The sequence below is a fragment of the Salvia hispanica genome, chromosome 1 (genome assembly GCF_023119035.1).
Source record: "Salvia hispanica cultivar TCC Black 2014 chromosome 1, UniMelb_Shisp_WGS_1.0, whole genome shotgun sequence".
Classification (NCBI taxonomy): Eukaryota; Viridiplantae; Streptophyta; class Magnoliopsida; order Lamiales; family Lamiaceae; genus Salvia; species Salvia hispanica.
The window spans coordinates 26801321-26828988 of NC_062965.1; the positions used below are offsets into that span (position 1 = coordinate 26801321).

At 39.0% G+C, this 27668-nt stretch overlaps 7 protein-coding genes across 13 annotated transcripts in view; 1 reads left to right on the forward strand and 6 right to left on the reverse strand.

Annotated features, from left to right (window-relative positions):
• The first annotated feature begins 873 nt into the window (after positions 1 to 873).
• LOC125192659 (beta-amyrin 6-beta-monooxygenase-like) lies at positions 874 to 2013 on the forward strand. Its single transcript, XM_048090283.1, has 3 exons — positions 874 to 1544; positions 1586 to 1803; positions 1886 to 2013. The coding sequence occupies exons 1-3, from the start codon at positions 874 to 876 to the stop codon at positions 2011 to 2013; spliced, it is 1017 nt and encodes a 338-aa protein (XP_047946240.1).
• Positions 2014 to 2991: 978 nt separating this feature from the next.
• Positions 2992 to 7168, reverse strand: LOC125198430 (receptor-like protein kinase ANXUR1). Of its 5 annotated transcripts, XM_048097841.1 has the most exons (11): positions 6017 to 7168; positions 5712 to 5935; positions 5494 to 5620; positions 5156 to 5417; positions 4962 to 5082; positions 4757 to 4861; positions 4480 to 4660; positions 4343 to 4410; positions 3762 to 4024; positions 3285 to 3587; positions 2992 to 3184 (listed from the first exon to the last, which is right to left on the reverse strand). In XM_048097841.1, the coding sequence occupies exons 1-7, from the start codon at positions 7002 to 7004 to the stop codon at positions 4529 to 4531; spliced, it is 1959 nt and encodes a 652-aa protein (XP_047953798.1). In that variant the 5' UTR covers positions 7005 to 7168; the 3' UTR covers positions 2992 to 3184; positions 3285 to 3587; positions 3762 to 4024; positions 4343 to 4410; positions 4480 to 4528. The 5 variants fall into 5 exon arrangements, with proteins under 5 accessions (XP_047953798.1, XP_047954160.1, XP_047954101.1 ...); XM_048098203.1 differs by having other exon boundaries at positions 3762 to 4410; positions 5712 to 5932; XM_048098144.1 differs by lacking the exon at positions 4343 to 4410.
• Positions 7169 to 10008: 2840 nt separating this feature from the next.
• Positions 10009 to 12640, reverse strand: LOC125209029 (receptor-like protein kinase ANXUR1). The gene is made up of 6 exons (XM_048108614.1): positions 11601 to 12640; positions 11486 to 11533; positions 11137 to 11345; positions 10552 to 11049; positions 10382 to 10468; positions 10009 to 10306 (listed from the first exon to the last, which is right to left on the reverse strand). The coding sequence occupies exons 1-6, from the start codon at positions 12598 to 12600 to the stop codon at positions 10202 to 10204; spliced, it is 1947 nt and encodes a 648-aa protein (XP_047964571.1). The 5' UTR covers positions 12601 to 12640; the 3' UTR covers positions 10009 to 10201.
• A 2311-nt stretch (positions 12641 to 14951) lies between these two features.
• LOC125192670 (receptor-like kinase LIP2) lies at positions 14952 to 18251 on the reverse strand. The gene is made up of 6 exons (XM_048090294.1): positions 17264 to 18251; positions 16578 to 17176; positions 16384 to 16510; positions 16032 to 16281; positions 15741 to 15957; positions 14952 to 15649 (listed from the first exon to the last, which is right to left on the reverse strand). The coding sequence occupies exons 1-6, from the start codon at positions 18249 to 18251 to the stop codon at positions 15509 to 15511; spliced, it is 2322 nt and encodes a 773-aa protein (XP_047946251.1). The 3' UTR covers positions 14952 to 15508.
• Positions 18252 to 19226: 975 nt separating this feature from the next.
• Positions 19227 to 23282, reverse strand: LOC125192676 (CBL-interacting protein kinase 18-like). Its single transcript, XM_048090305.1, has 9 exons — positions 22313 to 23282; positions 22124 to 22219; positions 21786 to 22018; positions 21188 to 21700; positions 21016 to 21102; positions 20826 to 20943; positions 19902 to 20110; positions 19752 to 19816; positions 19227 to 19359 (listed from the first exon to the last, which is right to left on the reverse strand). The coding sequence occupies exons 1-9, from the start codon at positions 23280 to 23282 to the stop codon at positions 19227 to 19229; spliced, it is 2424 nt and encodes an 807-aa protein (XP_047946262.1).
• LOC125215818 (receptor-like protein kinase ANXUR2) lies at positions 19316 to 26558 on the reverse strand. Of its 3 annotated transcripts, none has more exons than XM_048117392.1 (6): positions 25542 to 26558; positions 25234 to 25436; positions 24798 to 25148; positions 24641 to 24706; positions 24458 to 24544; positions 23710 to 24386 (listed from the first exon to the last, which is right to left on the reverse strand). In XM_048117392.1, exons 1-6 carry the CDS (start codon positions 26509 to 26511, stop codon positions 24264 to 24266), a joined length of 1800 nt encoding a protein of 599 aa, XP_047973349.1. In that variant the 5' UTR covers positions 26512 to 26558; the 3' UTR covers positions 23710 to 24263. The 3 variants fall into 3 exon arrangements, 2 of the variants coding, with proteins under 2 accessions (XP_047973349.1, XP_047973343.1); XM_048117386.1 differs by having other exon boundaries at positions 25521 to 26558; XR_007175306.1 differs by lacking the exon at positions 23710 to 24386 and adding an exon at positions 19316 to 19359 and having other exon boundaries at positions 24458 to 25148; positions 25521 to 26558.
• A 592-nt stretch (positions 26559 to 27150) lies between these two features.
• LOC125192685 (proline-rich receptor-like protein kinase PERK8) overlaps positions 27151 to 27668 on the reverse strand; it is an 891-nt gene continuing 373 nt past the window's right edge. The window contains exons 2-3 of the mRNA XM_048090315.1: positions 27484 to 27550; positions 27151 to 27378 (exon numbers count right to left, since the gene is read on the reverse strand). Coding sequence (XP_047946272.1) covers positions 27151 to 27378; positions 27484 to 27550 — 295 coding nt within the window. The remainder of the gene's footprint in view (positions 27379 to 27483; positions 27551 to 27668) is intronic.

Below are 27668 nucleotides of genomic sequence, written 5' to 3' on the forward strand. Positions count from 1 at the left end.
CTCCTGACCAGCGAACCAAAACCTGGTCAACTGGCTGTCCGGCATGCAAAACAACACGGCTTCCTACAATCTGAGTGGGCGTAGAAATGGGCCTGTTCGCAATAAATTCTGAAGGGAGTTCGGCTGGGGAAGGACCAGCCTGACCTTCAATGAACTTACGCAGTAATCCAACATGGAAAACATCATGGATCCGTGCACCTGCTGGTAATTGTAGCCGATGTCCAATGCGTTCAATCACCTTAAAGGGACCATAATATCGCCGAGCTAACTTAGCTGACAATGGACGTGCAACGGAATGTTGGCTATATTGTTGCAATTTTAACAACACCATGTCACCCACTTCAAATTGAACATCACGTCGGTGACGATTAGCTGTCTCGCATTCGCTGCTGAGCTTTGGCCAAGTTCCGTCGCAAGTCTACCAAGAGCTCGCCCCGTTGTCGAATAAGATCTGCCACAGAAGCTGGTGTAGAAGGCGACGGAGTGGCTGCCACCAAAGGTGGGGGCTGGCGCTCATACAGAGTGTGGAAAGGGGATGTCCCCGTTAAAACCCGTGTTGAATTAAAAAACATATTCTTTGGGAACAGATAGGAGTAATATTTTGCAGGTATATAGGGCCTAAATATAAAGAAAGTGAGTTTGTATAAAATATTGGTGAGTTGTACTCTTTTGACTTAATAGTATTGAACATTGAATATTTAGTACGTATAGGAGTTTTATATAGTTTCCTAATTTAAATATTTAGACATGTAATTCACTTATAAAATAAAGTGAAACTATTTTGAAACATGTGTATATAAAAAAAAAAAGTTGGTTGGTTTAAGGGTATATAAAGAGTTATAACATTAGTGGTAGCTCAGAAACAAAACAAGCATGGAGAACTTGATAACTTATTTTGTTCTTGTCCTTGTTCCTCTGTGTCTTTATCTGTTGTCGTTGATTTGCAGAAAGGGCCGCGGCCGTCTGCCTCCGGGGTCCGTGGACTGGCCGATCGTTGGAGAAAATGTGGAGTTGGCCCTGTTAGGGCATCAGAGATTAGTGAAAGAGCGGATGCAGAAATATTCTGTAGACGCTTTCAGAACATCGTTGTTCGGAGAGAAACTGGCTGTGTTATGTGGCGCAGCTGGCAACAAGCTCGTATTAATGAACGAGAAGAAGCTCTTTTCGCCCTGGCTTCCTGTCTCAGTGATCAAAGTGTTCTTCCCGGACTTCGACCACGTGATGCACCAGGAGCCGGAGGCCACGTTCCACAACTTCAAGCAGGACGTCCTGAAGCCGGAGACCTTGAGGCAGTACATCCCGGTGATGGACAAGTTGGCGCGTGAGCATCTCTGCCACGGCTGGATGCCTAACTCAGTGGTGAAGGCAGGCCCCGCCACGAAGAAATACGTCTTCGAGCTGGCATGCATGTTGTTCATGGGAGTGGTGGATCCAGTGCGGCTGGACAAGTTGCTGGTGCCCTTCTCTCTCATGACTGATGGCCTCGTCTCCCTGCCGGTAAACCTTCCTGGAACGGACTTCAACCGCGCGTTGAAGGGAAGCAGGTTGGTGCGCGCAGAGCTGCTGAGGTTCGTGGGGAGCGCAGGAAGGAGCTGGAGGTGACGAGCGAGGGACGAGGTGACATGCTGTCCAAGATGTTGCTGGCCAGGAGTGAAGAAGATGGGAGACCTGTGAGTCATACCAAGATTGCTAACATTCTTGTTGGTTTGCTTGTTCCTGCCCTCTATGAAGTTTCATCTTCAATCATTGTTGTCATTCACTATCTTTCCCAGCTTCCTCACATTTACGACTTGGTTTTCAAAGGTGTGCATAACTAATTTGTCTATCTATGTTCCCTCGGGTTTTAAGAAATATTCACGATTATATTCTGTGTGTTTTTCCGTAGAGCAATTAGAGATTCTAGCATCGAAAGGCGCTGATGAGTTGCTGACGGACAAGGATGTGGAGAAGATGAAGTACACTTGGAACGTCGTGCTCGAATCCTTCAGGATAGCACCATTCCTAAAGGATTGAAGGTATATACATATTCTAGCTATTTATTACTGAGTAATTATGTTTTCATGTTTCTTTCTTCATGGATTTACAACTCAATTACTCAACAGATAATGTGGACGCCTCATTCCACCCACTCCAATCCCGACTACTTTCCAGAGCCAGACAAGTTTGATCCATCGCGCTTTGAGGGGACTTGGCCGGCCTTACACGTTCGTCCCGTTTGGAGGAGGAGCAAGAATGTGTCCCGGGAGAGGCTATGCTAAGCTTGTAATATTGGTGTTCATCCACAATTTGGTGACTACCTTCAAATTTGACAAGGTCTTTCCATCTGAGAATATATTGTTCAATCGTACTTCACCTGCACCGGCTCATGGACTTCCTATTAACCTCCATCCTCATCAAAAATAATTTACATGGCGTGACATGTAAAACTACTAAAGATCTGCTATTCGAATAAAGAATAATGTTAGAGCAATAGCAACCGCGCGTGCTTTAATTATAGAGATAATGTTGAGAGTTTGGTGTGATTTTTTTTTATGAATGGTGTATTAATAAACAACAAGTTCGACCACATTCTCATGCTTCAGCGTAGATAATGATTTTGAATCCTACACAGCCACTACACAGCCATGTGCTACAACTACAATAGCCTTTCCAAATTGATAAACTTTTTTCATCCAAATAGGCCAATATATTATATACTCCCTCCGTCCCACATAATTTAACCCAGTATTCCATTTTGGATCGTCCCACATAATTTGACACATTTCACTTTTACCATTTTTGGTAGTGGACCTCATATTTCACTAACTCATTCATACTCACATTTTATTATAAAACTAATACTTTAAAAGTATTACCCACATCCCACCAACTTTTTCAACTCACTTTCTATTAGATTTCTTAAAACCCGTGCTGGGTCAAAGTGTCCCAAATTATGTGGGACGGAGGGAGTAGCTATTCCAAACCTTTGCTATAAATTCAAATCCATGCTTAGGCATGTAGTGGATCCTCTCCATTTTCAGGATTCCTGCGAATTCATTATACGAGGGACTAAAGCAATTATCAACAATGTCCTTAGTTTCACCTAATAAAACGAAAGGGACATCATCTTCTTTCATGGCAGTGGCAGGAAAGGCCTTTGACAGCTTATCAACTTTGACCTCGTTTTCATCCTTTGGTGTTGATCCTATGTCACCATAACCAGCCAAAACAAAGAATATCAAGGTCATTCATAAACATCCAATATTTGTAAAGTATATATACACATAGAAAGAATTCACATTTACCACATGGCCAATATTGTGATATTTGTGTTGCTGTCCCGTTCCTCTCCTGCTGTTCAAGGGCTAACTCAAGCTGCGCCACAACATGACTCACTGTGATTCGTTTCATCGGATCAGGATGCAGAAATCATTTAACAACCCCAACAAATGTCTTGAGGCAATCTTCCGAGATATCTCTCTTCAAATTTGAAGCTACAACCTGGTCTGCTTTTCCATTTCGGATATTTTCTTGACCCCATATGCTCATACACATCTCATCCTCTGCAAGCTTTTCCTCAAATGCATGTGTGTCATTTCCCTATGTAACTAAACCCGTGGTAAAATAAGTTGGAGCAAAATACAGCCGGGAAGAAAAAAGGCGGCTAAGATCACAATATTTAGGTCAGTAAGAGAAGCACTAAAGTTGCTGAGCAGTGTGAAGGGCCGGAAACCACACTGAATAAAGATTCGGATTAAAGTGAAGGCGGAGAATTTTCTGACCTGGATTCACCCGAAATGCATAGGAGAACTGATAACAAGATAGCCTCGCTGTGTTATAGGGTGGAACGGGATCATCAGCAGAGGCGGCCGGCTTGTGGACAACAGTCGAGGAGGTCGAAGAGCCCTTTATTTGTAATAAAAAGGACTATCTTGGCTGCAAATCTCCATGTCATTCTCTACTCCCAACTGCTATCCATGTGTTGATAAATATCAAGATGGTTGAAATTATATAGGGATTCATTTTACAGTTATTTCTTCTTTTTCTACAAAAAAATAGTGATCATTAGTCAATGCTGATTCTCTTCAAACATGCACCACGACACATTATTTACTCAGCTATTCATGTACATCAGTAGCAAGTCCTCATCTACACTGCCTTATCTCTATACATTTGATTATGTTTCAAACATAGACATAGTTCCAAATGCTACAGTACCTATTCTAGAAATAGCCCACGTAGTAAATACTTACTATCTTTCACTAACCAAAGTCACTGAAAATTACTAGAAGTTAGATGTCAACATAATTACACAACAAACAGACAATAATCCAAAGCCAGCTATACAAACAAGGCAACACACATCATTTATCTAAACAAAACATGTAGGAGAATCTCCTCCTCCTTTGCTTGGCAGTTGGCAGGTTCCATCTGGTAATAATATCAAATGTTAGTAGGTAAGAACCCTATCCGTGACGTCTATATGTAATATTTGCTTACCTCGCAAGGCAGGAATATGAGGAGATAATTTGGTAATATTAGCTTGAGATTACTGCTGCTCATGTTTTCGTACATAAACTTGTGTTTCCCATGAAGCCCTCTCGAGACGAATTAAAACAGTGCTCATGTCAGGGCGAGAATCAGCTTCCTTTGCAAGGCACAACAAAGCAACTTCAGCCATCTGTTTTGTACAAATCATCACAATCGTGAATCCAATGGCAATGACTAGAATCATCCAACGATATATTTATATCTCAGTGAAAATAACTGTGTTTACCATTAACACTGCACTGGCAGAGCATTTTCTTCCAAATCCAAGTCTATCATCCACAACCTTCTTTATCTCTTCTTCTCTTTGCACTGGTGTTTCCGTTGCCTCGTGCTACAGAATTTTTTTTGAATCACAGCATATCAAATGTACGTTAAATTAACCGTGTGCCAACACCCTACTAGTATCTCAAACTTTGAGGAAAACTGCATACCAATATTGCAAGGAACTGTTGTACTAGTGGCTGTGTGGCTTTCTGACCTGTCAAGATTTCAAGGAGAACCACACCAAAGCTGTACACATCGCCTTTTTGAGTTCGATTAGTCAATACACATCTAGCAACAGAGATAAGAGCAATTAGTAAAAATATTCAGACTAATATATCTCCTCATCTAGAAAAGAACATACTCTGGGGGATGATAACAACAACCACAGGGAGCTTGTTCAGGATAACGTTTATGACCACGAGCCGGCTTACAAGGGCATGGAATTGACAGACTAACATCACTTATCTTAGCATTTCCATCTTCAAAAAGTAAAATATTGCTAGATTTGATGCTATGATGAATTAGTCCATTCTCATGAATGTACTCCAGTCCTTTTGCAGCCCCAACCGCAATCTTGATTCTTTGTACCCATGGAACAACTGTACTTGACTCCAAATTTTTGTCTATTGCATAAAAAAACATGTATAAGTATGCCAACATATAAAGCTAGAGTATTGTCATCAAGAAGGAGGAGCGAACCGTGAAAAATGTCATGTAGGGATCCGTATGGAGCAAACTCGAAAGCTAAGAGCTGCTGATCGCCATTCACGCAGTAACCAAGGGGCTGAACCACGTTCTTATGCTGCAGGCGAGATATTTTCGATACCTACCAAAACATATAGTATTAAAGAAACTCAGATATTCCCAAAGTTGTCGACTCTGCATAGACATCAACAGATATAATAAAGCAACCCAACCTGTGCTATAAATTCTTGTTCCGACAACTTCTTCTTGAACCTTTTAATCGCAGCATCCTGTCCGGTTTTGAGGACCCCGCGGAATAAACTTACTCCAGTGGATCTCTTAGCAATCAAGAACTTGGAACTAAAACCACCAGTTATGTCCTGAAATTCAGCAAGCGGAATGGCAGGGAGGTGCTCTAATTCATCTTCTCGAATCACATTGTCTTGTGCTAAATCTGCTATATGAAAATAAGGAAAACTATTAACAACACTAAATGTCTCTGTTACTATGCATATAAATGGAAAGAGAACCCTTTTACCGGATGATATAACTTCCTTTGGAGATACTTTCGATTGCCAAAACCAACGCGTTGGGTCTGGCCTCTCCTGCTGTAACCCGAGGGCTGTTATAAGCAGGGCCAAAACCTCAGTAATAGTCGGCCGCTTCTCTGCTTCTCTCTGCAAGCATCTTTCAACGATCCCCAAAAAACAACTTCGGCATTGTTTTGAGATTTCTCCACTCAAAGACGAAGCTACAAGCTCACTACCTTTTCCCTTACGAAATTTTTTAACAGCCCAGACGGACAGTAGGTCGTCATTCTGAGGCCGGCTATCAGCTCTTCTCTCACTCACTACTTCCAACATCACCACACCAAACGAATATACGTCACTACCCATAGTAAATCTCCCCGTGGCATCAGCAAGGGGATCAAGATAGCCGCGCGAGTACATCTCAGCCGTGCTACTGCTACTCTCGGATACATCCGCATTGATTTGCTTGGCCGACCCAAAATCGGAAACCTTAGCTACTAAATTTTCATCGAGAAGGATGTTCGAGCTCTTCACATCAGCATGTATGATTGAGTTGCCGGGGCAGGAACTGTGAAGATAATCCAAACCGCGACACGCTCCAATGCAGATACTGAGGCGCTCGGTCCACGTCAGCGAGTGCCTGTCTCCGGCCTTTCCATGAAGGTGATCTTCTAGGGTTCCATTGGCAATGTACTCATAAACCAGAATCATCTCGCCCTGCTCGCTGCAGTAGCCAATAAGAGAGACAATATGACGATGGCGGAGTTGAGTGAGCGCTTCGATCTCCCTCGCGAACCCCTGCCTGGCCAACCTTTCGTTGATTGCCGGCCGCTTCAGGCGCTTCACCGCCGCCAGCTTTGTGCCGTCGCCGATGGCGGCTTTGAAGACTTCTCCGAAGCCGCCTTCTCCAATGAGATTCTCTGGGCTGAAATCTCCGGTGGCGGACCGGATCTCCGCTAGAGTGAACTGACGCTGCTCCATCGAGGGTAATGCCATGACTTCTCAGCTCCGGATTCGAACATAAGCAGAGCCAGATTTCACCCCATTGGGAATTAATGTGAATGATTCATGGGAGGGGAGTGGTGGCTAGGGTTCCATTCTTGATGGAAGGGGAAAAAGGTGGCTTTAGTTGTTCTTGTGATGGAGGAATCTTTCCGGCAAAAGGAGGGTGAGTGTGTGGTGGCAGGTTAGAAAAGAATTAATATAGTATGAGTAGCAAGATTAACTTAAAACGCATTTAATGCAACACGATTTAGCAAAAGACAAATATGCTTTTGGATACTAAGAATCTAAGATAAGCTTGATCAATACGTCATATTATCTATCCAGACCACCAACCACATTTGGAATATACTATTACTAGATTCAATTCATAACTGAATTAACTACTTTACTCTTTAATGCTCATAAGGAAAAATCTAGGAGAGAAAAGAAAAAAAAAAAGACATTTTGATAACGAAATTATCACCGATGATTTTGAAGCCAAATATTATGATTGGGGATTGTGAAGCAATTGGTAATCGATATTGAGAACGAATTTTCCCAAATTGCAATTTTAAGAAATTAGGTCAGCAAACTTTTGCCAATTGTATCAAAGTGACTTCTTTGTTCAATTGGTAAGTGAATAAAAATTGCTATCACAAAGGTTGGATTTATTAAAAAAAGTGGCATATACTGGAACCTGACAAATAATATTCTTAATTTATTCAATTTGATCGTGTTTTCAACATTCGGACCAATTCAACCACGCGACAATGTTCAGCAGAAACTAAACCGCAGATTAATAAATAATAATATATTAATAATGTATTGTTGAGCACAGACTGTTTTGTTTTCATATTGAGATCAATAAATTCATTGGCCAGGAATGGCGGATTACATTTGTTACAATGATTTGTATACCTTTTTGTGATGTAGTAATATTTGATGTAAGGATTGAGAAATTTGGATTGTGATTCATTACTCGTTAGAAAGTTAGAAAAGAGAATTTTTGGAATATGAATCCCAATTCGCTTACTTTTCGTGATGAAGAATTAAATTCGCTGATCTTTCGAAATACGGTTCCGAGGCACACGAATTTTTCGGAATAAGGGATTTTCAGCTTTTTACATTTATTCTCTTCATTTTTCTTATTATTTCCATTCCAATAATTATAGATTGACTAAACTATCCTTTAACTAAAATGTGAGAATGGGAGAATTTGAGAGAAAAGATTTAGTACTTTTTAGAGTGGAGGCAAATCATTTGGAAGGAGTAGAATGAAATTTTGGAGAAGTTGGATTAAAGGATAGTTTAGTCAATCTATAATTATTGGAAGAGAAATAATAAGAAAAATTAAGAAAATAAATATAAAAAGGTGAAAAACTTTTATTTCAAAAACTTTGCATATCTTAGACCCATATTTCAAAAGTTCAGCAAATTTAATCTCTTATCTCAAAAGCTCAACGATATATTCTGAATTTTAGTAAAAGGAAAAAGTACGTTAACTACGCTTGATAAAAATAATATAAACACTCAAAAAGAGAAAAAATATCCTAAATTTTCTCCTAATCTGTACGCCGGCGTTCTCTCGTCTCTCTGTCATTCAGCCTCAAATTGTTAAGAAAATTGGAGTAGATTCAACCACCAAAAAGTCATGAAAACTCTTGAATCCTTTGTATGAAACTGGGTAAAAGTGGAGGAGGAGGAGGAGTTTCTGACCTCGAATTGGGAACGGGAGAGATCCGAACTGGATCGTGCATCAGATTTGGAATCCGTGCAGTTGATCGAAACATCGTCTGTCAACCGAGTTGGATTGCAATTAGAGGCTGCAAAAGCGATTGAGAATCAGATAAATTGCTGATTAACTGATCTGTAAGCATGCTCTCTCAGTTGAAAGTTGAAACTGTAATCAATCATAAATGAGCGGTATTGCTGCGTCAATTTCGTTCAAATTCAGCGCCGTTGCTGAAGAAATGCAGCTCAATTTTGATATATAATGCAAAATTAACCAATAATTTTGTCGCTGTTGCTCCGATCATTCTCACCTCTTTCGCGACGCCAATTCGCTCAATCGCGCTGCTAACCGTTATAACTCTCTTCTTTCGAAAAATAAAATAAATGAAGCGCAAATAGCTTCAACAATTAGGTTAATAAAAGAGGACTTTATAATTTTCAAAAACCGAAAGTTGGATATGCAACACAACTCAAAGAGATACTAAAATCTGAGGCATGTATACATTCAGTAATGAGGCCATTTTCAGCAATCATATATACCAAATATACCATTTCCAATCACACATGCGCCACTTGAATCGTCTGAAATAATTTCATAGTTTAAGTGACATTATCATTTCTCTAAGAAGAAGGGAAATATAATCCAATGAAATGAAATAAGCATTCAATAGTTTCTCCCATTTTGGCTGGCTTCTATCTTCAGCTCCCCTGCTTTCATGCATAACCATAAAAACCAAAATCAAATCGAAATGGACAACTCTTATGGCCTTCATTATGGTATTATATTTTCCTATGAAAATGATGTTCAATGTTATATGCCTCGCAGTCTAAACAACTCATTTACCAGCTCTTTTCTTTATCTTTGTATTGTATTTTGATTTGAAGAAACCTACCAAATAATTTATTTATTTCAATTTGGTCTCTTTTCAATATACGGACCAATTCAACCACGTGACAATGTTCAGCCACAACATCGACTACAATTCGATTTTGTGTTATGCTCATTAGTTGCAATCAACGTTTTAAAAAACTAGATCGATGTAAGACCTTTTCACCGCAATTTTATCATGCCGGAGAAATTGTTGATAAAAATCCATTCATTTTAGTTTCTTTATGAAAGCCAATTATGAAAATGTAATAGGCAAAACACATCTAGATCCCTTTTCATTTCATTGAGTCCTAGTAGCAGGCCAACTCCATTTGGTAAAAAAAAATCAAAACACCAAATGTAGTACTCCCTTCGGCCTTCACTCCTAAAAAAGAGTTATGTGAAGAGATAGTAACATAAATATGATAAATGACGAGATACCAAAATCTGAGCCATATACTACTGAGTCCATTTACAGCAATCATTTATGAAATCCATCATTTCAAATCACACGTCCGCCAATTTATAGTTTGATTGACATTGTCATTTCTATAAGAAAAATTCTTTCATTTCGGGTGGCGACTTTCTTCAGCTTTCATTCAAAGTTGATTTAAACTCTTAGAGAGTAAAGGCACAGCTCGAGTTCTCGTACAACTTCACTCATATTTGGACGGAAATGAGGTTCTAGAAGGCACAATTGAGCAACTCTAGCCATCTGTTTTTAAAATAAATCATCAGAATTATGAAATTAAATGCAAGAGACTTATCAGACAAACAAGTCAGTATTTACCTTCTTAACTGCTTTGGGTAGATAGGCTGCTTTTAATCTAGGATATATAATCTTGTGTACCTCGTCTGAACAGAGCTGTTGTAGATCCTGGTGTCATGTTATTTTAAAACATCACAAAATATACACGAAACAAAGACACATTGAGAAAGAATTTGTGTTGTGCTGCATACCCATGACACAAGGTGCCCTGCTTGTAATGTGTTATCAACTATTTTACTACCTGTCAAGAGCTCAACCAGAATCTCACCAAAGTTGAACACATCAATTTTCTTAGTGTGGCAATGCAACACACTAGGATGACACTCATTCACAGATGATATTGCTGCACACTTGAAACATTGAGTCCATAGAAAGGGATCAATTATTTTAGCTGTTTCATCATCAAAAAGTAACACATTGCTGGATCTGATGTTATGATGGATCAATTCCTGATCATGAATGTAGCATAATCCCCTTGCGATCCCAAGAGCGATTCTGATTCTTTGTAACCATGACAAAGCCGGGCTTGAGCATAATATGCCTCGGTGTCCATGAAGAATGTCATGTAGGGATCCTCGTGGAGCAAAATCATATGCAAAGTGGCCCAAGACCTGCGTATGGCGATACTGATTACAAACAACTAGTTCGACCACGTTCTCATGTTTCAGTGAAGATAATGATCCTGAAACCTACACAACCATTTATTACAGCTATATTATCATTCCAAATCAATAAGCTTTTCATCCACATATGCCAATATATATGTATTGCCAAACCTTTTCTATAAACTCATGCTTCTGCATGTAGCCAAGTCTTTCAATTGTTGCATCCTGTCCATTTTCCAGGAGTCCTCCGAATTCATCATACATGTCCTTTGTTTCACTGAATACAATGAAAGGGACATCATCTTTTTTCATGGCAATGGCATGGATGGCCTCCGACAGCATATCAACTTCAACCTCATTTTCATCCTTTGGTGGTGATCCTGTTTCACCATAACCAACACAAACATTAAATATCAAGAGCAATCATCACAACTTGAACGTACAATATTTGTAAATTATCTATACATAGAACTAAATTAGGCATACCAACTAGTGAAAAGGCATTTTGATAGCATATCACCTTCAACCTCATTTTGATAATTTGGTGCTGATCCTGCGTCACCATAACCTGCACAAAGAATTGTAAATTATTGTAAATTATGTATACATAATTACATAGAAAGAATTAACTTTACCGGATGGTGTAACTCTATTCCAAAATGACCAAAGCTGAAATTTTTGTGTTGCTGCCCCTTTCCTCTCATGATGTTCAAGGGCTGACTCAAGCTTCGCCACAACTCGACTCATTGTGAGTCGTTTCTTCGGATCAAGATCCAAACATCTTTTAACTACCCCAACAAATGTCTTGAGACAATCTTCTGATATTTCACCCTTCAAATTTGAAGCTACAACCTGGTCAGCTTTTCCATTTCGAATTTTATCTTGCGCCCATATGCTCATACACGCCTCATCCTCTGCAAGCTTTTCCTCAACTGCGGGTCTCCCACTCAATACCTCCAATAATATTATCCCAAACGCATAAGTGTCACTTCCCTTTGTAAGTATACCCGTGGTGAAATAACTTGGATCAAAATACCCAAATGAACCCTTAACGTTTGTGAAGACATTACTCTGTAAGATATCATGCCCTAAATGTTTGGCCAACCCAAAATCTGAGACCTTAGCTGTGAAATTTTCATCCAAAAGAATATTTGTAGGCTTGACATCACGATGTATGATAGAGCAACCAGAGTGTAGATAGTCCAAACCTCGCCCTGCTCCAGTACACATCTTAAGTCGTTCACTCCACAAGAGAGTTGAGCTGCCGTTGCTATCACTCGATATCTTGTGAAGGTGATCTGCGAGTGTTCCATTCCACATGTAGTCATAAACAAGAATCATCTCTCCATGTTCATTACAGTACCCGATTAGAGAGACTAGATTGCGATGTCGGAACCTACTTAGTGTTTCAATTTCCGCTGCAAACTCTGCTTGGCCCTGCCTCGAATTTGAGTCTAGCCGCCGCTTTATGGCCACAGCAATTGAGTCATTATCAATGAAGCCTTTGTAGACTTTACCGAAACCACCCTTTCCAATCACATACTCGTTGCTGAAATCTCCGGTGGCTAAGTTGAGTTCAGCAAGGGAAAATCGACGGCAGAGATTCTCAGACGTTGAGAATTTCATTTTTTTCATCTAATATTGGTGATTGCCAAGTCACTGGCTCGAACTAGAAGAAGCACAATGGCATGACGGAATGTACTGTAGAGGGGCACGGACATATCATTATCTGAATTCCTGGCCTTAAAACTGGTGGTGCATTGACCTGAGTTCAGTGGCGGAACCAAAAAATTAAATAAGCCGGTGCTGAAAATAAAATAAAATAAAATATAAAAAATTATAATAATCATTATTATTATTATTATTATTTTCAAATAAATAATACTATTTCTGCCTGCCATCAACACACCTGTTTACTATTTTAGTTTGTCGATCATTAGGAGTTCCGGTTCACTTTTATTATAAATATAAGGTACATCTTATTTTCCACCAACTCATTCTACTCATATTATAAAACTAATATATATAAATCACATTCCACTATCTTTTCTCAATCACTTTCTTTTATAATATTTCCTAAAACACATGCCAAACTTTAATGCGACTCCTAATAATAAACGAAGGGAGTATTGTTTTAAGATTATGAGGATAGTTAGATTTGAAAATGTGTTGAGCAACTAAGCAATTATTTGTACTTCCATTTCTATTATTTTACAATCAACTAAATAATTAATCGTTCAAATTCAACAATTGGGCAAAAGTTATGCGCAATATATAATTCAATACTAAGATGAGTAAAATATACATAGTATAATTATTTATTTATAATATTTGATATTGCCTTCCTCATCATTCTTTCAAAAAAATTCTCTGTTGCAATATGCTTTTTCATTATCAGTAGTATTCTGATTTCATAACTTATTAAATCTAAAATAGTGGTAAACTATTAAACAATTGGGCAAAAGTCATGGGCAATGTAAAATTCAACAAGTGGAGTACTAATTAATTTAATTTTATTGCTCTGTGAAAAGTTAAAATAGGATAGCTTACAGTGAGTCAGATATCATTTCCAAAGTTCATTACTATTTCTCTTTCTTGGTCGCTATACGACTATCTCTATTCTATCTCTATGACTCTCCATTTCTTCTCCCCCATCTCTCTAAAAATAAGAATACCCTCTCTTCAATTTCCGCCCCAAGCAGGAATAATTATACAGTCTCCGGCGCCGGCAAGCCCCCGCTGGAGCGGGGGCTTGTCCCTTACTAGTTCCGCCGCTGCCTGAGTTTATATGTACTTCTTATCAGATTTTAGGCTTTTTGCATGGAGTATAGTTTTGGTCTTGTGCTCTAGAGTCCAGAGAAATTTCTCTAAATTGTCATCCGGTTTTAGTCATCCGGAATGACTTGGTCAGAAATATAAAAACAAAAATAAACATAAAAAAGCAGAATCAATTTTTAATGGACAACTCTAATGGCCCTCATTATGGTATTATATTTTCCTATGAAAACGATGTTCAATGTTATATGCCTCGCAGTCTTATTCACCATCTCTTTTCTTTATCTTTGTATTGTGTTTCGATTTATTTATTTCGATTTGGTCACGTGTTCAATATTCGGACCAATTCAACTTGGCGACAATGTTCAGCCACAACATCAACATCAATTCGATTTGTGTTATGCTCATTAGTTGCAATCAACGTTTTAAAAAAACTAGATCGATAAAAATCCATCCCATGGACTATTCATTTTAGTTTCTTTATGAAAGCCAATTATGAAAATATAATAGGTAAAAGTAAAACACAGTTAGAAGTCCTTTTCATTTCATTGAGTCCTAGTAGCAGGCAAACTGCTCCATGGTTTGCAGGTTCCATTTGGTAATAAAATATCAAAACACCAAATGTAGTACTACTCCCTCCACCCCTAGTAAAGAGTTAAGTGACGAGAAAGATGATAAATGATGAGAAACCAAAATCTGAGCCATATACTACTGAGTCTATTTCCAGCAATCATTTTTGATTTACATTGTCATTTCTATAAGACGAAAGGAAATCAGATCCAATGAAATGATTTGAGCCTGAAGTAATTTCTTTCATTTTGGGTGGCGACCTTCTTCAGCTTCGCTGCTTTCATGCATAATAAGATGCATTCACAGTTGATTTAAACTCTCAGAGAGTTGTTCATGAAGGCACAGCTCAAGTTCTCATACAACTTCACTCATATTTGGACGAGAATGAGGTTCTAGAAGGCACAATTGAGCAACTTTAGCTATCTGTTTTTAAAACAAATAATCAGAATCATGAAATTAAATGCAAGAGACTTATCAGACAAACAAGTTTGTATTTACCTTCTTAACTGCTTTGGGCAGATAGGCTGCTTTTGCTCTAGGGTCTATAACCCTTGTGTACCTTGTCTGAACAGAGCTGATGTAGTTCCTGGTGTCATGTTATTTTAAAACATCACAAAATATACGCGAAACAAAGACTCATTGAGGATGAATTTGTTGCTGTTTTGCATACCCTGTCAAGAGCTCAACCAGAATCTCCCAAAGGTGAAACCTTAGCTGTGAAATTTTGATCTAAAAGGATGCTAGTGGTCACGAAGTATGATGGAGCAACCAGAGTGAAGATAGTCCAAACCTCGCCCTCTCCAATACATATCTTAAGTTGTTCATTCCACGAGAGTGTCGACTGATTGTATAGGTGATCAGCCAGCGTTCCCTTAGACATGTAGTCATAATCAAGAATCATCTCTCCGTACTTTTGAAGCCAATATTATGATTGGGAATTGTGAAGCAATTGGGAATCAATTTTCTAAGTTAGGGATACAAATTTTCCCAAAATTCTACTCCCTTTTAACTTTTGACAAATGTATCAACTGATTTTCTATTTTTTTTTTTTGTTCAATTGACGTATAGATGATTAAAATTTACACGGTGGGGCCCTACTCAACTCATACTATTGATATGACAAAATGTGTCAAAAGACCTAATTGAACAAATCATTGAAAAATACTAGTACTAATAACCTTGAGGAGACATTTTCAAATTAGATTTCCAAATCTGTTGCTTTTCTGAGAAGATAAACCTCTGTCCTCAAAGAGGCAAACTGCAGATCTTTAAGAACAGTGATCATTTTTGGACGATGATCATATTTTTCTGCAAGACAGTATCCAGCAACTTCAGCCACCTGTTTTGAACAAATCATCATGATCATGAATCAAATGAAAGAATAATACCAGGTCTACAAAGAGTTTTACTACCAAAACAACTGATTTCACCTCTGCAACAGCCCTGGGAGGGTAGTCTCCTTTGAGTCTAGCATCAACAATCTTCTCCACCTTGTCCTTGCCAAGATTTGGCCTTGCCCATTTCACAAGGCTCTCTCCGGCTCTCGTCCATCTGCGGTCAAATACTTTGCGACCTGTCAAGAGTTCGAGGAGAAGGACTCCAAAGCTGAAAACATCGCCTTCCTGGATATGGTAGAGCCGCACAAATCTGCCATCAGAAATGAAATGATTAATGGTGGTCATTCACATCTCTCTAGGAACTTAAAGACTCAAAGAGCATACTCTGGTGGATGATAACCAAAACACGGGGATGCAAGAGGATGGCAATCGTCAAGATAGGCTTCTGCGCACGAGCATTGAGCCGAGAGATGGAGATCAGTTATCTTAGCAGTCCCATTATCAAAGAGCAGAACGTTGCTAGATTTGACATTGTGGTGAACTAGTGCCTTGTCATGAATGTAGCACAATCCTTCAGCAGCTCCGATAGCAATCTTGATTCTTCGGGACCATGATAAAGACATTCCTTGTTGTCCTGTTGTATACAAAACCTATCAAACTAGTTTCAAGAGCATATATAATATTTCATGGTAAATTCCACACACTGTAGAATTGTGATGAAGTGAGAGGATTAAACCATGCAGAATGTTGCGAAGGGAATTTTGTGGCGCAAACTCATACACCAACACCTGAAGTCCACCATCCGCGCAATAACCATAGAGTTGAACCACATTTTTATGCTTCAGGCTAAATAATGTCGAAACCTACCAAACCATATCGTTAGAGGAAGTTACTACATGATATGCATCAGATGTAATGTTGTTGCCTAACCTGTGCTAAAAATTCTTCGTCTGGCAACTTCTTGTACAACCTTTTGATTGCTGCATCCTGTCCGGTTTTCAGGACTCCATAGAATATACTTCCTCCGTTGGATCCACTAGCAATCCAATAATTCCCATCAAATCCATCAGTCACTAACATAATTTCAGATGCACGAATTGCAATTGGAACAGTGTTAATGTTCTTCAGCTCCTTTTCGAATCCATCATCCGTCTGTTTGCATTCCGATGCATCATCCTCTTCATTAGTTTCCTTCTTGAATCCATCATCCATCTGTTTGCATTCGGATGCATCATCCTCTTCATTAGTTTCCTTCTTGAATCCATCATCCGTCTGTTTGCATTCCGATGCATCATCCTCTTCATCAGTTTCCTTCTTGAATCCATCATCTGTCTGTTTGCATTCCGATGCATGATCCTCTTCATCAGTTTCCTTCTTGAATCCATCATCCGTCTGTTTGCATTCCGATGCATCTACCTCTTCATTAGTTTCCTTCTCAAACTCATCACCGGTCTCTTTGCACCTGAATGCTTCTTCTTCAAAGGTGTCTTTTGGCAACACTTTAGCATCAACTTTATCATTTTTCGATCCTGTGCAAAAGTGATAGAGAAAAAGGATCAGGCAAACTATCACAACTTGACATCAAATATTTTCAAGTAGTAGCTGCTAACTTTTACCTGATGATATGATAATTCTGCTCCAAAATGCACTAAAGGGCCCAAACTGTAGTCCATGTGCTTTCATCCCTTTCATCTCCTGTTGCTCAAGTGCAAACTCAAGCTGCGCGACAGCTTGAGACATTGTGAGCCGTTTCTTTGGGTGATAACACAGGCATCTTTTAACAACCCCCACAAATGTCTTGAGGCAACCTTCCAAGACTTCGCCCTTCAAATCCGAAGCTACAATCTGGTTAGCTTTTCCATCTCGGATTTTCTGCTGAGCCCATATGCTTACACCCATCTTCTTACCCTTATCGACGACTTGATCAAGTGCTGATTTCCCAGACAATACCTCCAACAACACCACTCCAAAAGCATAGACGTCACTTGCCATTGTAAGCCTACCAGTGGCTAAAAAGCTCGGATCAATAAACCCCAATGTTCCCTTAAGGCTCGCGCTAACATGGCTCTCCAAATTGTCCGCGTTAAAATGTTTGGCCAACCCGAAATCTGCAACTTTAGCTGTGAAATTCTCGTCCAAGAGGATGTTCGTAGACTTCACATCACGGTGTATGATTGAGCTGCCTGTGTGAAGGTAATCAAGACCTCGACCAGCTCCAATGCAAATCTTGAGTCGATCATTCCACCTTAAAGAAGAACAGTTAACACCTTGCCTTGAACATTGATAAAGGTGATCGGCCAGAGTTCCATTGGTCATATACTCGTAGACAAGAATCATCTCACCCTGATCATCGCAGTAGCCAATAAGAGAGACTAGATTACGATGTCGTACCTTTGTTAGTGTTTCAATCTCGATCACAAACTCTTTCTCTCCTTGGTTTGAAGTTGAAGCTAGCCGCTTTATGGCCACGGTCACAGACCCATCCATGAGAGCTTTGTAGACTTTCCCGAAACCACCCTTTCCAATCACATGCTCGTCACTGAAACCGGCGGTGGCTGAGTGGATTTCAGCGAGTGAGAACCGGCGGCAGAGTTGCTTAGCCATTAATCAGCCACAAAGTCAACAAAACACAAGAATCAGAAGCAAAGGATAGTTAAGTGTTAACATTGTGGCTGATCATTGAAATATTAAAATATGATCCAGTTGAAATAAATTTATTTGGTAGGTGTTATGAATCGAAATAACTACTATACAAATTCATATACATGAACCATCTATTTTTCCATGTACAACTTTTTATATTGTCACATTTCCAGTAACATTTGAAATTTGCAATCTTCTCTCTCCACCGTGTCCTTCCTAAGATTTGGTCTTGCCCATGTCACAAGGTTCTCTCTGATTGACCATCTACGTTTGAATACTTTGCGACCTGTCATCATGATTTCGAGGAGAATCTCGCCAAAGTTGTAAACATCACATTTCTGTGTGTCTATTCCCGAAAATCTGCATTTTTCTACAACCACGTACATGGAGTCCTAATAGAAGAGCGGCTCGAATGGTGAGGAAAACATACCTTAGCCTTGGCCCATCGAAGATGTCATCGCTTTCACTTGCTGAAATCAAATCAGTGACTGGAAACTTCAGTAGCGCTAAGGTGTATCTATCATCCATCTAATCAGACATTAGCAAGGAGAGTGAATCTATCATGTGAGGTTTTGGAGAAAGTGCACGAAGAGAAGCTCGATTTAAATCACACCTAGTGTGATGGCTAAACAAACATATGCGATACTTAAATCCAAACAACTGGATGTTGGAAATGCAACACAAAAAAAATCAAATAGAGAAACCATAATGAAAATTATAGTAGTAAATGATGAGATATCATAATCACTGAGTCCATTTTCATTTTTCGGCAATTATTAACCAAATCCACCATCTCCAACCACACGTGGCTAACTGAATTAGATATTCTATGAGAAATTAAATCCAATTAAATGAAATAAGCATGAACTAATTTCTTTCATTTCTACTGCAGTCTTTCTTCAGGTCCCCTGCTTTCATGCATAATAAGATACAATCTCAGTTGAATTCAGCTCTGTGAGTGTTGTGATTTGGTTTCACAAAGGCACAACTCGAGATCTTGAACAACTTCACCCATGTTTGGACGAAAATGATCTGTATCTTGAAGGCACAATTGAGCAACTTGAGCCATCTGTGTTTTAGAAAAAACATCATAATCATGAAATCAAATGCAATCAGACAAACAAGTTATTTACCTTTTTAACTGCCTCGGGCAGGTATTCTTTTTTAATCTACCATCCACAATTTTGTGTACCTTGTCTGAATCCAGCATTAGAAATGCCTGGTGTCGTATTATTTTTAAAACTTATCGTACATAGTAAATAGTATACACGAAACAAAGACACATTGAGAAAGAATTTATTGTTGTGCTGCATACCCTTGACACAAGGTGATGCTGCCCTGCCGGTTGTGTGTCATCTAATAATTTACTACCTGTTAACAGCTCAAGGAGAACCTCACCAAAGTTGTAAACATCTTGTTCCCTGAGAAATAATGAAATGCGCTAGGATGACGCTCACTCACAGATGGTTGTAAACAACTAGTTCGACCACGTTCTCATGCTTCAGCAAAGATAATCTTCTTGAAACCTACAAAACCATGTATTGCTATATTAGTCATTTCAAATCAATAAAATTTTCATCCAGATAGGACAATATAGAGCTATTGCCAAACCACGGATTTGAATTCATGCTTTGACTCGTAGTGGAGCCTTTCAATTGTTGCATCCTCTCCATTTTCCAGGACTCCTGTGAATCCATTAGACATGAGGCTAAAATAATGACTATCGCCCTTTATTTCACCAAATAGAATGAAAGGGACATCTTCTTTGATAGAATGGATGGCCTTTGACAGCTTATCAACTTCAACCTCATCACAACCAACTCAAAGAATATCAAGATCATTCATCACAACTTAAACATCCTCATTTGTAAAGTATATATACATTGAAAGAGTTTCCCCAAATTTTAAGAAATTCAGCTGAGAGTCATATATGCACTTTTGGCGTGTTTTGTGTCTACTTTTTAGAATTGGGAAGTTTTTTTTTACTTTTGACCTAATATTGTAAGTTAGATGATTAAAATTTTCTATCATGAAGGTTGGATTTTTGAAAGATGACATTATGAGATTTTTTTCTTTTAAGTTGAAATCTGTTCTGTTCAGCCATTGGCTTGGAAAATGAATCTATCATTTGAGAATTTGGAGAAAATGCACGAAGAAAAGTTCGATTCAACCACACCTTGTATGATGGCTGAACACACAAATGCAATAAATCAAAACAACTAAAAGTTGGAAATGCAACACAAAAATCAAATTGAGAAACCATGATGAAGATTATAAATGAGGAGATATCATTATCAGTGAGTTCATTTTAAGCAATCATTTACCAAATACACCATTTCCAATCACACGTGCGCCACTTAAAATCCTCCATGGCTAATTGAATTATGAGAAATCAGACTTGAGGCATTGTCAGATACATTTTGTCTGAAAGAATTTTATAGTTTTAGTGACATTGTCATTTCTGTGGAAACCAAATCCAATGAACCTGCTTTCACTCATAATAAGATACAATCTCAGTTGATTTCAATTTTCAACTCTGAGAGTGTTCTGATTCGATTTCGCAAAGGCACAACTCGAGATCTCGTACAACTTGAAGCATGTATGGACGAAAATAAGCTGTATCTTTAAGGCACAGTTGAGCAACTCGAGCCATCTGTTTTAAAAACAAATCATCATAATCATGAAATCAAATGCAAAAGATTATCAGACAAAGGAAATTACTTACCTTATTAACTGCATCCGGAAGGTCGTCTGCTTTTAATCTACCATCCACAATCATGTGTACCTTGTCTGAATCGAGCTGCGGTAATGCCTGGTGCCATATTACTTAAAATTTATCATACAAACGTAGTATACACAAAACAAAGACACAAGGAATTTACTGCTGTGTTGCATACCCATGACACAAGGTGATGCTGCCCTGCTGGTCGCGTGTTATCAAATATTTTACTGCCTGTCAACAACTCAAGGAGAACCTCGCCAAAGTTGTAAACATCATTGTCCCTAGAGCAATAATGCAATGCCTTAGGATGACGCTCACTCACAGAGGGTGGGGGGTAAGAATCAAATAGCAGACTCTGGGGGCAAGAATTCCAGAGAAAAGGATCAATTATCTTAGCAGTTCCATCATCACAAAGTAAAACATTTTTGGATTTGATGTTATGATGGATCATTCCCTTTTCATGAATGTAGTATAATCCCCTTGCGACCCCAAGAGCGATTTGGATTCTTTGGGACCATGTTAAAGCCGGATATTGCTTTGAGCCTATGCCTTGTTGTTTATAAAGAATGTTGTGTAGGGACCCTCGTGGAGCAAAATCATACGCCATGACCTGCTCATGGCCGTCCAAATTGTAAACAACTAGTTCGACCACGTTCTCATGCTTCAGCTTAGAGAATGGCTTTGAAACCTACAATACCCTGTGTGTGTTACATTCCCTAATAGTAGTAAACTTTTTCATCCAGATAGGCCAATATTATATAGCTATTCAAAACCTTTGCTCTGAATTCATGCTTAGGCATGTAGTGTAGCCTTTCGATTGTTGCATCCTCTCCAGTTTGTAGGACTCCTCTGAATTCACTACGCACATCATAAAAGGCCTTTGGTCGACTGAACTTTGTTTCACCGAAAAGAATGAGAAGGACAACATCTTCTGTATTGGCAGTTGCAGGGATGGCCTTTGACAACTTATCAACATCGACCGCATTTTGATCCTTTGGTGTTGATCCTGTATCACCATAACCAACACAAAGAATATCAAGATAGACGATCACAACTCGAAAATTTAATAGTATTTGTTATGTTTTTATATATAGAAAGAATTTATGCATACCTACTAGTGGAAAGGCTTCTTTAATGGCACTAGTGGAAGGGATAGCCTTTGACAGCTTATCAGCTTCAACCTCAACTTGATTATTTGTTGTTGATCCTGTGTCACAATGACCAACACAAAGTATGCCAAGATCAACTTAAACATCCAATATTTTAAAAGTATATATACATTGAAAGAATTCACTTTTACCAGATGGTATAACTCTATTCCAAAATGGCCAAAATTTTAATTTTTGTGTTGCTGCCCTTTTCCTCTCCTGTTGTTCAAGGGCTAACTCAAGCTGCGCCACAACATGAGTCATTGTGATTCGTTTCTTCGGATCAACATGCAAACATCTTTTAACAATCCCAACAAATGTCATAAGGCAATCTTCCGAGATTTCACCCTTCAAATATGAAGCTACAATCTGGTTAGCTTTTCCATTCCGAATTTTGTCTTGAGCCCATATGCTGATACACACCTCATCCTCTGCAAGCTTCTCCTCAACTGCTCGTCTCCCACTCAATACCTCCAATAATACTATCGCAAACGCGTAAGTGTCGCTTCCCTTTGTAAGTACACCGGTCGTAAAATAACTTGGATCAAAATACCCAAATGAACCCTTAACCTTAGTGAAGACATGGCTCTGTGAAATATCATGCCTTAAATGTTTGGCCAACCCAAAATCTGAAACCTTAGCTGTGAAATTTTCATCCAAAAGGATATTTGTAGGCTTGACATCACGATGTATGATGGAGCAACCCGAGTGAAGATAGTCCAGACCTCGCCCCGCACCAATACATATCTTAAGTAGTTGATTCCATGAGAGTGTCGACTGATTGTGTAGGTAATCGGCCAGCGTTCCCTTAGGCATATAGTCGTAAACAAGAATCATCTCTCCGTCTTCATCGCAGTACCCAATAAGAGAGACTAAATTACGATGTCGGCACTTAGATAGTGTTTCAATCTCAGCAACAAACTCTGTCTGCCCTTGGCTGGGACGTGATGCTTGCCGTCGCTTTATGGCCACGGCAATTGAGTCATTATCAATGAAGCCTTTGTAGACTTTACCAAAACCACCCTTTCCAATCACATGTTCCTCGCTGAAATTGACAGTGGCTAAGTTCAGTTCAGCGACTGCAAATCGACGGCAGAGATTCTCAGCTGCTGATGATTGCATCCTTTCAGCTCAGGTTTGTTTGACGGTTTTACCGATAGCAAATAGGCCCCAAGGATTTGGCTTTGCTGCTCATCATTCTGCACTACTTTGGATTGTACACCTTTTATGGCCCACATTTTGGTACTATTATTATATTTTTCACATTCAGACAAGGTACACATTGTTGTTTATGTCACTCAAAAAAAACTAGTATAAAATTATTTCAGACAAAAATGCAAATTATTCCTCAAAGACCACATGATTTTTCACCTTGAATGATGCATGGAAGTCCAAATCTTATGTTCAAATAAATGAACTATTAATTGATATGAAATTGAATTTGAAGAATTTGTTTACACACAACACATAATACAGATGCAGATGAACAACAGGATCCTCTGCATCATTCCGCTCATCATCAATCGTCTGTCAACTGAGTTGTATTGCAATTAGAGGCTGCAAAATCGATTGAGATGCAGATGAACAGCTGACTAACTGAATCTGTAATCATGTTCTTTCAGTTGAAACTGTAATTAATCAAAAACGAGGAAATGCAACTCAGTTTCGATAAAACAACCCTGTTATTGCTCTCGTCATTTTCACCTCTTTCGCAATGCCAATTCGCTTAATCTTACTGCTAAACATTACTATTACTCTCTTCTTTCAAAAGAGAAAATAAATGAACCAATCGGCACATATCTTCTATGGATAATAGTCACCCTGCTTCAACACTTAGCTGATTTACTAGAATAAGAAGGGCCTTTTACCATAATCACTGAATCCATTTTCAGCAATGATTTACCAAATCAACCATTTTCAATCACCCGTGGCCAAACTGAATTATGAGAAATCAGCCAGAGGCATTGTCAGTTACATTTTTGTCTGAATTAGTTTGAGTGACTTCATCATTTCGATAAGAAGAAAGGAAATCAAATTCAATGAAATGAAATGAGCATGAAGTAATTTTCTTTCATTTCGGGTGGCATCATTCTTCAGCTGATTTCAGCTCTGTGAGTGTTGTGATTTGGTTTCACGAAGGCACAACTCGAGATTTTGAACAACTTCACCCATGTTTGGACGAAAATGAGCTGTATCTTGAAGGCACAATTGAGCAACTTGAGCCATCTGTGTTTAAAAAAAGCAGCATAATCATGAAATCAAATGCAATCAGAGTATCAAACAAACAAGTTATTTACCTTTTTAACTGCCTCGGGCAGGTAGTCTGTTTTTAATCTACCATCCACAATTTTGTGTACCTGGTCTGAATCCAGCAGTGGTAATGCCTGGTGTCGTATTATTTTTAAAACTTATCGTACATAGTAAATAGTATACACGAAACAAAGACACATTGAGAAAGAATTTATTGTTGTGCTACATACCCTTGACACAAGGTTATGCTGCCCTGCCGCCCGCTGCAGGTAGTGTGTCATCAAATAATTTACTACCTGTTAACAGCTCAAGGAGAACCTCACCAAAGTTGTAAACATCATTGTTCCCGGAGAAATAATGAAATGCCCTAGGATGAAGCTCACTCACAGATGGTTTTGTCTCACAATTGGGGAATGAAATCCAGAGAAAAGGATCAAGTATCTTAGCAGTTCCATCGTCACAAAGTAAAACATTGCTGGATCTGATGTTATGATGGATCAATCCCTTGTCATGAATGTAGCATAATCCCCTTGCAACCCCAAGAGCGATATGGATTCTTTGGGACCACGATAATACCGGACATGGCTTTGAGCCTATGCCTTGCTGGTTATGAAGAATGTTATGTAGGGACCCTTGTGGGGCAAAATTATATGCCAAGAACTGCTCACAGCCGTAGAAACTGTAAACAACTAGTTCGACCACGTTCTCATGCTTCAGCAATGATAATCTTCTTGAAACCTACAAAACCATGTATTGCTATATTAGTCATTCCAAATCAATAAAATTTTCATCCAGATAGGACAACATAGAGCTATTTCCAAACCACTGATTTGAATTCATGCTTTGACTTGTAGTGGAGCCTTTCAATTGTTGCATCCTCTCCATTTTCCAAGACTCCTGTGAATCCATTAGACATGGGGCTAAAATAATGAGTATCGCCCTTCGTTTCACCAAACTTTATTTCACCAAATAGAATGAAAGGAACATCGTCTTTGATGGAATGGATGGCCTTTGACAGCTTATCAACTTCAACCTCATCACAATCAACACAAAGAATATCAAGATCGTTCATCACAACTTAAAGATCCAATATTTGTCAAGTATATATACATTGAAAGAGTTCACTTTTACCAGATGGTACGACTCTATTCCAAAATGGCCAAGAATGTAATTTTTGTGTTGCTGTCCCGTTCCTCTCCTGTTGTTCTAAGGCTGACTCAAGTTGCGCCACAACTCGAGTCATTGTTAGTCGTTTCTTCGGATCAATATGCAAACATCTTTTAACAACCCCAACAAATGTCTTGAGGCAATCATCCGAGATTTGGCCCTTCAGATTTGAAGCTACAATCTGGTCAGCTTTTCCATTTCGAATATTTTCTTGAGCCCATATGCTCATACACACCTCATCCTCTGCAAGCTTTTCCCCAACCGCTGGTCTCCCACTCAATACCTCCAATAATATTATCGCAAATGCATAAGTGTCACTTCCCTTTGTAAGTACACCGGTAGTAAAATAACTTGGATCAAAATACCCAAATGAACCCTTAACATTTGTGAAGACATGACTCTCTAAGATATCATGCCTTAAATGTTTGGCCAACCCAAAATCTGAAACCTTGGCTGTATAATTTTCATCCAGAAGGATGTTTGTAGGCTTGACATCACGATGTATGATGGAACAACCAGAATGAAGATAGTCCAGACCTCGGCCTGCTCCAATACATATCTTAAGGCGTTCATTCCACGAGAGTGTTGACTGATTGTAGAGGTGATCAGCCAGCGTTCCCTTCGACATGTACTCATAAACAAGAATCATCTCACCCTCCTCATTGCAGTACCCAATCAGAGAGACTAGATTACGATGGCGGAACTGAGTAAGTGTTTCAATCTCTGCCGCAAATTCTGTCTGGCCTTGCCCTTTCCCTTGACTCGGATTCGATGCTAGCCGCCGCTTTATGGCCACGGAAACTGACCCATTCTCAATGAGGCCTTTGTAGACTTTCCCAAATCCACCATTTCCAATCACATGCTCGTCACTGAAATCTCCGGTGGCTGACTGGATTTCAGCGAGGGAGAATTGACGGCAGAGTTGCTCAGCCATTGATGATGTCTCAATTTGGTTGTCACGATATCAAGTAGTAGGAGCAAAACATAAGAATGTCAATGGCACGAAAAGCTATTTGACTTCGCCTAATCATTGTTTCCAGAGAATGACTCCAATCCAAGATATTTAAACAACCCAATTGGAATAGATTAATTATTTGTTAGGTTTCTTAATTATTTGTTAGGTTTCTTAATCTGAACAGAACAACTATGGCATGTGCAGATTAATTATGCACTTCGGTTCGTGAAGGGGCGTTGCTGCAAAAGAAAAGCTTTGATTGTTCATTTTATGAGAATGTGAATTGCTACAAAATGCATGATTAATTCAATGTAGAAGTCTGAACTCCGAAGCATCACAATTTGTTTTAAAAAAAAAAACCTTATAATGATAGTATGAAGTTCTTCATAAATTATAAATACTCCTATATTATTGGATATATATTGGGATTGAGATGTCCATATAGTAAAAAGAGAAATATTAGCCATGATTATTAAAAATAGTGTACACATTCAAAAATAAAATAAAATACCCTAAATTTTTATCCCCATCTGTACGCCGGCGTTCCCGCCTCTCTGTCTCACATTCAATCTCAAATTGCTAAGCAGGAAAAAATGACTAGATTCAACAACAAACAAGTCATGAAAACTCTTGAAATCCTTTGTATGAAGCTGTGTAAAAATGGAGGAGGAGGATTTTCTGAACTGGTGGGATCCGAACTGGATCGTGCAACGGATTTGGGGCAGTTGATGAATCCGTGCCGCCGGAGCCACAGTTGATCGAAACATCGTCTGTCAGCCGAATTGGATTGCAGATGAACAGCAGAGTAACTGAATCCGTGTAATCAATCATGAATGAGCGGTGTTGCTGATTCAATTTCGTTGAAATTCAGCGTTGTAGCTGAGGAAACGCAGCTCAAATTTTGATACTTAATGCAAAACTAACCTACGCTGTTGCTCCGATCATTCTCACCTCTTTCCCGACGCTAATTCGCTCAATCGCGCTGCTAAACGTTAGTACTACTCTCTTCTTCCAAAAACTAAAATAAATGAAGCAATTAGCAATCGGCACATAGCTTCTATCAACTTGTCATTTTGAAAGTTGGATATGCAACACAAAATTCAACTAGTTTGAGATTATTCAAAATAGCATACTAC